This window comes from Pteropus alecto, unplaced genomic scaffold (genome assembly GCF_000325575.1).
Source record: "Pteropus alecto unplaced genomic scaffold, ASM32557v1 scaffold14, whole genome shotgun sequence".
NCBI classification, from domain to species: Eukaryota; Metazoa; Chordata; class Mammalia; order Chiroptera; family Pteropodidae; genus Pteropus; species Pteropus alecto.
In genome coordinates this window covers 17,587,853-17,598,448 of record NW_006436810.1, presented here as the reverse complement: position 1 = coordinate 17,598,448, position 10,596 = coordinate 17,587,853, and the positions used below count along the sequence as shown (strand labels likewise).

Here is a 10,596-nt window from a genome sequence, read left to right as displayed (position 1 = left end):
CCTTTCTTTCTCTGTCTCTCCCTTCCCCCCGTTTTGCTGTGGACAGTCAAACAAGAGGGACCGTTTACCTGCAGGCCATTTACCGTGGTCCTACAGGAAGACTCCCTCAGCCACCTCGCTCAGAGCTGGGTGACACAGCAGGGACCATCTTAGAGCTGACAGAGAAGGGACGCTCACTAAACCAGCAGCGAACACTAGAAATAACAAGATTAGCAATGACGGAGGCAAGGTTAGTGCATCACTCATGCCGAGGAATATTATTAAGTCCTATAAATTTTAGGCCCCAAACGTCACCGAGGAAGAAAGCCATGAGGCAGCGGAACCCGGCATGGCTGGCGGGGTGGTTCTGAGTGCCCCTCCCCCAGAGTCCCTGCACCCCAGGGAAAAGGAACGAGACCCGCAGCGGCAGCCGCTGTGAGCCGCGCAGAGCGGGGCGCCGCGCACCGGTGGCCCCGAAGCGGAAGCCAACGCGCCCGCCATGCGAGAAAAGGTTGAAACCGCAGGGCGCGGGGCGGGGCGCGTGCCGGTTCCGTTTCAGACTTGAGAAGCCCTCAGCGCCCCTTTCGCACGGGACCGGCAGGCGCCTCCCTGGCTCGTCCCCGAGCCTCCCGTGCGGCCGCCGGCACCGGTCTGAGGACACGCCGTCTCATGAGCGTCCAGGGCCCAGAACAGACTCTAGGGGAAGGGTCTTCCCCGCGCACCCTGACGCCCCTTTCTCTGCCGCCCATCCGCCCTGGAGACCTGGGGGCTCCAGCCTGGCCCCCCTCCCCACCCCGTCTCCGTGGTCCTGCTGCCTCTCACTGTCTGCCATCTGTCCTTCTCGCCTCTTGTCCACGGATCGGCACCCCCGCCCGGCCCCGCTCACTGCCTGGGCCTCGCCTGCTCAGCAGAGGACGTTGCTGGAGGACGCGGGGCTCTGCCAGCAGTGCCCGCGTGGACTCAAACGGCCACTCTGTCCCTCCGGCAGGTACCCTGGCTCAAGCAGGGCAGGAGCCCTCTGCCCCCCCATGCCCGCAGCCAGCCCGGGCTGTGCAACATGTACAAGGTAAGACGCGTGCACCCCCCACCCCTCCACCGGCCACGTCGCCAGCCGCACTCGCGCCGCTGTCCCTGTCAGCGGGCAGCGTCCGGGCCGTGCCCTGTCCAGGGGCCACAGCAGCCCGTCAACGGCATGTGTAAGTCGTGTCTGGCAAAGCGAGCAGGGCAGCTCCCAGGGAAAGCCAGCAGAGGGGACGAGCAGAGACGGGACGTCCCTGTGGGGGACAGCCGGGAGGCGCCCGAGGCCCCATGAAGGGCCTGCGGGTCGGGCTGGACGAGCCTCGGGGAGCGTGGCCACGGCCACGGCAGTGCAGGCTGCAGGGAGGTGGCCCGCCACCGCGGCACCTGCTTGCAACCTCTGAGGGAACCGGCACCTAACAGCTGCTCAGCGCTCACCACGTCTGAGCTGGATTAGACTCTCACACTAGGCCCTCGGGAGGCCACTCGCCAGGCTGTGCTCACCTGAGCTCGGCCGAGGGTCCTGGGGCTGGAGGACAAGCGTGGTCACGGGTCCTCCACCCCTCAATGCGGAGGCAGCTTCGGCTCAGAGCGCTGGGGACGTGCGGTGACTGGACGACAGACAGGAGAGGGAACAGGTGACCCAGAGGAGGCCCAGGTCAACCCTGACTCAGCCTGCTGCTTGTGCACGGTGGCCAAGCCACACGCAGCCCTGTCCCTGGGGACACTGTCAGACGACACAGGCACTGCACCTGCGGGTAGATAGGTCCGAACCGCGGGCTCAGTAGGGAAATAACAGACCAGCGTGACCGCGAGTGGGGCGGGGGCCGCTGACGCGGAGGCCGGAGGACCCGCCTGTCTCGGGGGAGGCCACAGCGCAGGCTTCCCGCCGCGGGCGGCACGCCGACCTCGACACCTGACCGGAGTGGTGCCCGCGAGCCACGAGCTTCACAGGAGGGACGTGTCCGTGAAGCCACCGGTGGGGCGGAGCCCTCCCAGAGGACCTGGCCGTGGGGCTGGACGCTGTCCAGGGTTCCTGCCGCACCGCACCGAGTTCCGGGCCTCGTCGTGCTGGCCTTTGAAAGGGTCCTCCAGGCCCCTTTGTTAGGGCACAGCCACTGCCCCCAGGGAGTTAGTGGCCCGTCCCCCCAGGACACACAGGCCGGTCCACGTGAAGCCTTCCCGGGAGAGGCCGGGCTGGGCGGAGGCACGCCGGCCCCCTGCAGCACGCGGGGTGCGAGCACTGGGCTTTTACGCCCTAGGAGGGCCGACCGCTCCCTTCACCCCGACCTGCCTGGACCCGCGCCCCGTCCACGGGTGTCGCCGGCCATGCGGAAGCAAAGCCCACGAAGAGGCCCTGAGGTGCCTAGAAGCCAGGGCGGGAGGTGCTCAGCCAGGGCATCGCTGGGACACTAAGAGCCCTTCCCCGGAACTCGCCATCTTTCCCATTTGAAACATTGTCCGAAGGAGGAGCAGCACCCCATCTTCACGCCAGACCGACCTGTGTGCCAGAGGGCGGGTCCCGTGTCCTCCAGCCTCATTTACGGAGGCCCGTGGGGCCAAACAGGACTGGGAAGTCTGGCCGAAGCACACCTGCGCCCCAAACGCCAGGCCACACTAGACGCACAGAGGCTGCCTGGGCTCCCCAAAGGTGCCGCTGTGGGCGGAGAGCCTCAGGGCGTCCTCTAAGCGGGACCTCTGTGTGCGCTAGGACGGGGCCCAGGACGGGGCCCAGCCCGGGGATGCTGGTCCCCAAAGCGCCTCTGCAGCAGGAGAGCGCAGGCGCACAGGGGGCCTGGGCTGTGGGCCGGCCCCTCCCTTCTGCAGGATCCCCCGACCCCCCAATGCCCCCGGCACCCAGAGGAGGCCGGGACCGGCCCTCTCCGGCAGAGCCTCTGTCCCGCGTGGTGGTTCCGGATTCTTCGGCCACCGCGAACTCGGTCCACGTCCAGCCCCAGCCCGGGCCGGCGGCGCTAAACGCCTTTCAAATACACTATCATCGAGCTTCTGGGACGATCGGATCGCTGAGGAGATAAAGCCTCGCGCCTGAGCTAGTGGTGCCGGCCCGTGTCTCAGAACCGGAAGCCCCCTCCCCGCGGTTCAGAACGGTCCGGAACGTTCCTCCTTCTGTGTCTCTGCAAATGCGCCAGGAAGTCAGAGGTAGGACGGACGGTTCTCCAAGAGCCGACCCCGCCCCCAGGCACCCTTAGGTCCGGGACCCAGCGTCGTCCCCGGTCCCCGGTACTCGCGCATGCTCAGTTCCTCCAGGGCTGTCACGCGGCTCTGGAAGGTGGGGAGCGGGGCACAAGCGGACAAGAGAAATATTTGGCGACCCAAAACCACGCTGGAAAAGCAAGCGTTCCAAGGGAGAAACGCGGAGGGAAAGGCGCGGTGGGGCGCCCCCATCTTTCCGCTGGGGTCCCCCGCCTGCAGCTCCCCCTGCAGCGGACCTCCGGCTGGCATTGGCTGGCTCTGCGCCCTGGCGCGCGCCACCGGGACTGAGCGAGGCTGGGACGCGCTAGGAGGTGGACGCACCGCGATGGGAGGACGTGGCACGCGCAGGGACATGGCGCCACGGCCGGCACGGGGCCTCTCGGTCCCCCATTCTTCCACAGCCCCGCCTCCGCCTGGGCCCCCGGAGCAGCGAGGGGAAGCCTGCACCCCCGTTTCCATCAAGCCTCTGCCACCAGTCTCCTCTGTCCCTGCGGCCCCAGATGGATTAGGGTCCCCAGGGAGGGCTCTGTGCAGCCACCAGGGTGAGGAGTGCTCAAGAATTTGCTCTAAGACAGTGTCCCCACTTCTGAACCCGCGACATCATGGAAAAGCGCGACGGGAATCTGAACCTCACCCGGTGGCGAAGGCCGCATCCCAGCATGCATTGCGTCTGTCCCCCAGCCCCTTCCTCGCCTGTGAAGCCGCGACAGCAGGACAATCTCCTGCCCTGGGACACCCTGGTGCCCTGAGCTAATCCAGAGAAACACGAGCCAGCGCCCCGCGCGCTCACCCCGCGCACTTGCCCCGCACGCTCGCTCCGCGCACTCCTGGGTCCTGCCAAGCCGCCGCCCAGCCCTTCTGCAGAGACCCTCGGGGACCGGCAGAGCCCCTGGAAGGCCTCCAAGGATCCCCCGTGCTTCCTCTCCAGGGTCGATGAGTACGATTTTTCCATAATCGCCAAATATGTGGTTCTGGCCAGAGCCGAGTGATGCTGCGGTGGCCCTGTGGGTCCAGCCACGGGGACCGCGCTCACAGGAAGGGAGGCCACGCGTGTCCTTGCACCAAGCCCTCCCAGAGCAGCGCCCACGGTCTCTTCCGTCCTCCAGGGCCACGGCCGCTTGCTGGAAAGCCTGTGGCCACCCGGCTGTTCTTCCAGAGGCAGTTTCCAGACCCGTCTCCCTTAAGCGCTTGCTCTCGTTCTGTGCGGGGACACAGCCCAGCCCCAGTATCCCCAGCACCCAAGCCGAGGAGCAGGCGTGAGGGGACTGTGCGGATCACCCGCTACTGTGCTGGCCGCGGCTCCGCACACCTTACACACAATGAGGCCTTGAAGACTGAGAGCTTGAAAGGAGGGAAAGTCAGGGTGCTTAAGGCCGACGTCCAGTCTGCTCTGCCCCCCGTCTTGGAAAGAGGCAGCAGGAAGCCTCGAGGACGCCGCGCTCCACACTCGGGGAGAGCTGGACAGCACAGTCCCCGCCAGTTCCAGGCGCCCTGAGCTTGGGGACGGGCAGCGGCGACTCTTTCTGGGGCAGGGGCCCGGTTCCCTTGTCGGCTCTCTGAGGCTTCCCGAGGCCAGGACTGCAGGGGCTGCTACACGTGACCCGCATGGTGGCTGTGCTTCCGGACCCCCTATGCCCTCGTCCTCCCCAGCGGAGACCCCTCAGCAAAGTGGCAAGAGGGCAGGCTGACCGGGCGCCAGTGCTGGGCAGGAACACAGCCCGCTCCGTGCCCATCCCCCACGTGGGAGCAGCTTCCAGCCTCTCCGGGCCACTCACCAGGAGGACAGAGTTGGACACCAGGCGTCAGGAGCCACTCCCCTTCGGGACCAAACCCCAGGTCAGAGAAATATCACCACAAGGGCTGACCCAGCGTGCAGAAGCCCAGGCTGTGACATCTGACTTCTCCCGGTGTCCTGCTGTGCCTGGTGAGGCCCTCCTTCTCGCCCCCCGCCCCCCGGGAGACACCATTTGTCACTGCCACAGGGTCTCTGATTTCAGCCTCCACGTGGCCGTGGCAGGCATGGGAAGCCGTCCTCCCAAGGGGGCAGGGAGCCTCGTTTCCTCGTTTCGGGGGAAGCGTCAGCAAGGTCAGGGCCCCACGCGTCCTGCTCAGCAGCAGCTGGGCCTACGGCTTCACAGTTTGCCAACAGTGGGAACTGACAAACTCGGGAACTGGTCCCTCTGATCACGGGGTAAAGACACAGTCCCACCCGAGCAGGATACCAGGTAACACCACACACACACACACACACACACCCCGCCATCACCGGCAAATGCACACCCACCAGCATGCTCACTTTCCAATTCCCGAGAAGTATGTCATCTGAACGGCCACCTGGCAGCCCAAAATCCCCATGGAAATCTGAGGTCCCCCCGGTGGGTTTCCCCAGCAACGGAGAAAAGCCTCACAGCTTCGATACTGCACAGCTTTCTCTAAAGGAAAAAAAAAAAAAAAGCCACAGCTTTAATTAAACTCGTTCAAGTCAATGATTCAGGAACAAACACATCTTTAAACTTGCAAAGGGCAGAAACGCAGAGCAAACTTCATATGTCATTCAGACAACAGGAATTTTCTCCACATTGCGAAATCTAAAACGTCTCGATCTTGCCAAAAAAGTGTAACTCTCTCTGCGGAGGCATCTTCGAAGCTGTTTGGCCGGAAATGGTGCAATTGCTTCCCCTGAAAACTGGGATAAACAAATGGCAGCCAGAGAACCACGCTGCCCATGGGGTCCTCTGAATGCACCCCCCGCACCCCCGCGTCCTGGGGGTGGGCTGTGGGGCGTGAACCACCACCCTGGAGACCCGCACCGCCTCCGTCTAGACGGACTCTGAACGGGAGATGTCATGGCTCAGAGAGCCTGACCACCGATGTGTCATCCATCACCAAACTCGTGACCTTCCGTACGCATGCTCTATTAGACAATGTTTGTTTTACTGGCACCTCATCTGTAGCTGGGCTAGATGCCATGGGGCAAAAAGATGTCACAACCCTTTCCTTCCAATGGCTTAACAGAAGTAGGACAGACAGAGGGCAGCTGTTTACCTCTCACCGGTTTTGTCATGAAAAACAGGGGTGGCCAGCAAGGTACAAGGGTCACTCGACAGGGGCCGCTGTCCGTGCCACCACCCCCTCAGGAAGTCCTGGGGGAGGATCAACTGTTCAAACGGGATCTCTGGGGCACAAGAGGACTTTATCAGCGTGAAGGGCGCGCTGCAGGAGAGGGACAGAGCGCTACTCCATGGTGATTGCGCCTCACGAAGCTGAAGTTTGAGGAACTCGAGATGAAAACGCATACTTGGCTTCATCGGCCCTTTTGCAAGAAAAAGTCACTTTATCGATTCCAAACCTTCCTCTGCTGTCTTGTGGTCGGCAGGAGAAAAACGACACCGAGATATTCTGTGGTTCCAAACGGCTTTGCCACTTAGCACCGCGTTTCTCGACGCCTGAAAACGGAGGTCTTTCTCTGGGGAAAAAGCCATGCAAATTCCTCCGCTTCCTGTCTGTCAGGAGCCTGGTGAAACCTTCTAGACGCGGGGCGCGCCCTTGGCGCCACCTAGTGGGAGTTTGCAAACCCGCCGCGGTCAACTCGCCACTAAGTATCCGAGGGGTGTGTCTGCGGGCGGCCGTGGCTTCAATCACAGAAACAAACTAGAGGGACGCGGACGCCGCGATCTCTTCCCGTTGGGACGTCGCTCTTCCACTGGCCGTGAGAGCTGACCGGCCCCTCGTTTTCATTGCATGGAAACGCATCTTTTCAGTGATAACGGAACTGAAAGATCTCATGCCCCTAACTAGACGTGTTGGTTCTGTCAGTATTTAGGGAAACAAACAGGGACCGTTTTCCAGCGAGGGGGTGGTGACTGTGACTCTCCTGGCCCTCCGGGGGACTGGCACGTCCACCGAACTGGCACGTCCACTCCGTCCACAGCCCCACACTTTCTCTTACACACGAGCACATTCCCAGCTCATCAGACCTCGCCCTTAACGTGGAGAAGTCTACAGACTTTGAAAGCAACAGTCGAAATAAACCAGTTTGTGGAAGTCTGGCCCCCGCCCCCCGCGCTCGCGTCTGGTCCACGCACTGCCCCGTCCGCAGCTGCCGAGGTCCGTCTGGACCTCCAGCCTCTCGCCCGCATGGAACCCACAGGACCCGACCTGGGGAGCGCCCGGGGGTACCGAGCCGCGGGTCGAAGGTTAGGAGACCCGCGTCACCGAACCCCTTCAAGTGTCGCCGTCTACATCTACGAAATGACCACACCGAGGGACATGTGGTCCAGGGGCAGTGAGGGCGACACAGCAACGCACGCGCCCCACGTTGTAAGGGCAAGTAGAGTATTTCAAAGGTGTCCCATACCGCAGCGGGCCTCGCGCCACCGCGCCACCAGCCACCACGGGCGCGCCTTGCCGCAGGGGCGGGGCGCAGATGCGCATAGGTCCTGTTGCCGCGGGGTGCGCTCCCCGCTTTATGCTCCTCGTTGGCACCCAGCCCATGTCCTTCACCCAGGAGAGAGGCGCAAACGGGGGCCTGGCAGTGAGGGCAGGGGACCCGCGTCGCGTTGGGGCTGCGCCTGGTGCGCCCCGAGCGGCGAGCCCAGAGGGGACGCGCCCAGCCGCTCCATTCGCTGGTGTCCCACGGGGGTTCGGGGGAGAACCCGAATTCCTCTCCCGGACGAGAAATGAAGGAAGCGCTGGGCATCCTGCTTTGCCCGCGACGCGCACGCCCAGGCACAGCGGACTTTAATGTTTGCAAGGCTCGGCGTGTTCTCTGCCGGGGAACGACCGCGTGGAGGCGTCTCCGCGGATCCGGACGCAGACCGCACCCCGTTTTCACCGGTCCCAGGAACGGCCCTCTGCCCAGCCTGGTGATCACCGGTCCGCAGGTGAGCCAGGTGAGAGGCCTCCCCCGCCGTTTCCCCCACCTGAGGGACGCCCAGCTGGAAAAGAACTGAAAACCGCCGAAAACCCCCTCGGGACATGTTCAGGGAGGGGCCAGGCTTGGCGCCCAGAGCAGCGGCCCCTCTGCTGGCGGACCACGTCACAGGTGCGGGGAAAGCCTGGATTTTTCAAGAACGGTGCCAGGAAGCAGGCTGATGGCGGAGGCAGCTTGCCTCAAACGCACATGAAACAGGGTGCTTGACCCCACGGCCGGCCCCCTGTGGGCTTGAAACTACTCCGCGTAGAGCGATTTCATCCGCCACCACGAAGTCGTTGTACTCATCGTGATGCACACGTGAGTGATGCGACCAGAGCAGAAAAAGGGACAGGCGTCGCGTCGCCCGAGCCGCGGCCGCGTTCCCAGGCGCCTGCTTTTTTTTCGCCAGGGCGAGGCTGGTCACGCCCGGCACAACGAGGCCGCCCGGAGGCGGCGGCCTCCCCTCTTCACGCTTTTAATGGTATTCGACGTCTTCGTACAGTGAATATGTATTATTTTTCCAAACCGTTGAAAATCTTTGATTTTTACACAACGTGGCTATTTCTTCAAATTTCGCTTGTCCCAAACATCGGGCTCCACATGCTGCGGAGACACTGCGTTGAGAGCCGCAACCCCGGGTGTAGACGGGGGCGTGGGGCGCGCTTCCGGTGTCTCTGGCGCCAGCTTCGCTTCCCGGTCAGCGGCAGCTGCTGCCCCGCCCCCTCCCGGTGCTCGTGTCCGGTGCCACTGGCCTTAGAATTACTGCTGTGCCTTGTTATCACCAGCAGCGGGACAAGCTGCCGGGAGCAGGACGGACATGGACGGGGACACCGGTCTCGGCAAATAACTAAGAGGTCACCAATGTGGGCCTTATTTTTAAACCTCAGTGAACACAATTAACAAGGGCTTCGTCAGAGAATCGCTGAACCTGTGCCTTGGAAACTAACAAAGCAACAAAAGCGCTTCCCCTGTCGGGGGCCCGGTTCGGTGGCCTCCGTTGGGGACCTGTGTGTCACAGCGCTCCCGAAGCCGCAGATGAGGGTGTGGAGGGAGCAAAGGGTGGAAACCGAGTCACGCGGCCGGCCCAGGCCCGGGGTTCTGTGGGGACGCCCCCCCGCAACCCTTCACTCACACCCCCACACCCGACAGGGACTGACCCGCACAAGGTAAGGCCACAGGGTCGCCCGAGCGCCCCGAGAGTCTCACCCGTCTCCCACCATCCCCGCACCCCACCTCCGTCCCCCTCCAGGCATGACACCCACCTCCCGGCCCAGGAAGCCTGCCACCCGGTTCACAGCGAGGCATGTGGAGCTGATGACAGCCCAAATAAGCCAAACCCACCTCCCTGACCGCCCCACCAGGCCTGCCGGGGCTCCTGCCCCCCCACCCCCACCCCACAGCACAAGCCAGCCCTGCTGTGACCGTGACCTGACCCTCGACCCCAGAGACACGACGCATGTGCCTGAGGCAGCCGGTGTCTGGGATGAGGGCCTCCCGCCGGCCACCCACGCCATGCGTGGACCCCGTCTCGGTGCAGACTGGCCTGCAGGGGCGTTGGGTCACGATGGGTGCAGGGGACGGGGAGCTGGGGTCTGGCGACTCAACCCAACTGTCTGTCAACAAATGCATGGACAGCAAAGCGTGGAGCACTAGCCTTAACAGGAAGGGAACTGTGACACGCGCTGTGACGCACGTGAGCCTTGAGGACAATGTGCTGAGTGAAAGAGACCAGACACGCAAGGTCAAACGCTCACAGGAGGTCTCCGGGGGAGTCAGAATCAGGGACAGGGAGTGGGAGGGGGTGGGGACTCGCCGTTTAGTGGGGACGAGTGTCGGTTCGGGAAGATGGAAGGTTCTGGGGATGACGGTGGTGACGGCCGCACAATGTGAAAGTGCTTAAAGCCACTGAGCTGTCCGCTTAAAAATGGTTAAGGTGGCAAAGTTTATGTTACTCATGTTCTACCCCGATAAGAGAAACGTTTAAGGGCGACTTAGATCTCCCACCCGCCACTGTGAGGGCCCCGTTGAGAGTTTCTTCCCGCCCTGTCACCAGAGACAGGTGAACGCCAGGCGGAACCCCGGCCGGAGTCAGGAGACGCCCTGCGTCACACCCCGCCCTGCAGGGCGGCCTGCCTTCTCCGCTTCCGAGGCGTCCCCCTGTGACGTCCCAGCCGAGAACTCTCAGCGAGTCTGCTCCGACACTCAGAGTCTCGCTCGAGCCGCCCGGTTTGGGCATCCAGACCGGAGCCTTCAAGCGCTCTGTCCCCAAGGCCACGCCAGGAAGAGGGCTCTTTGTGCCTCTGTCCACTCGCGTTTGCAGAGGTCCGCTGTGTGAGTCGGACTGCCAGACGCGTGGAGGTCACATAGAATTTTTTCCTTTTTCTCCAAAAGATTAAAATCTAGCTGGAGGGGTAAGATGCACCTGACACAGTAACAAGGATAGTTGACGCCGCAGCCTGAGCGCCCGCGGT

General features: G+C 63.3%; 1 protein-coding gene across 3 annotated transcripts in view; it reads left to right on the top strand.

Annotated features, from left to right (window-relative positions):
• The window catches only part of MBP (myelin basic protein), a 43,934-nt gene that overhangs the window by 26,554 nt on the left and 6,784 nt on the right, over window positions 1-10,596 (top strand). For 2 of the 3 annotated variants that reach the window (XM_025048090.1, XM_025048091.1), the window contains one exon: window positions 968-1,045. The exons of the other annotated variant lie outside the window; for it this stretch is intronic. In XM_025048090.1, the coding sequence (XP_024903858.1) occupies window positions 968-1,045 (78 nt within the window). The remainder of the gene's footprint in view (window positions 1-967; window positions 1,046-10,596) is intronic. 3 annotated transcript variants of the gene reach the window in all.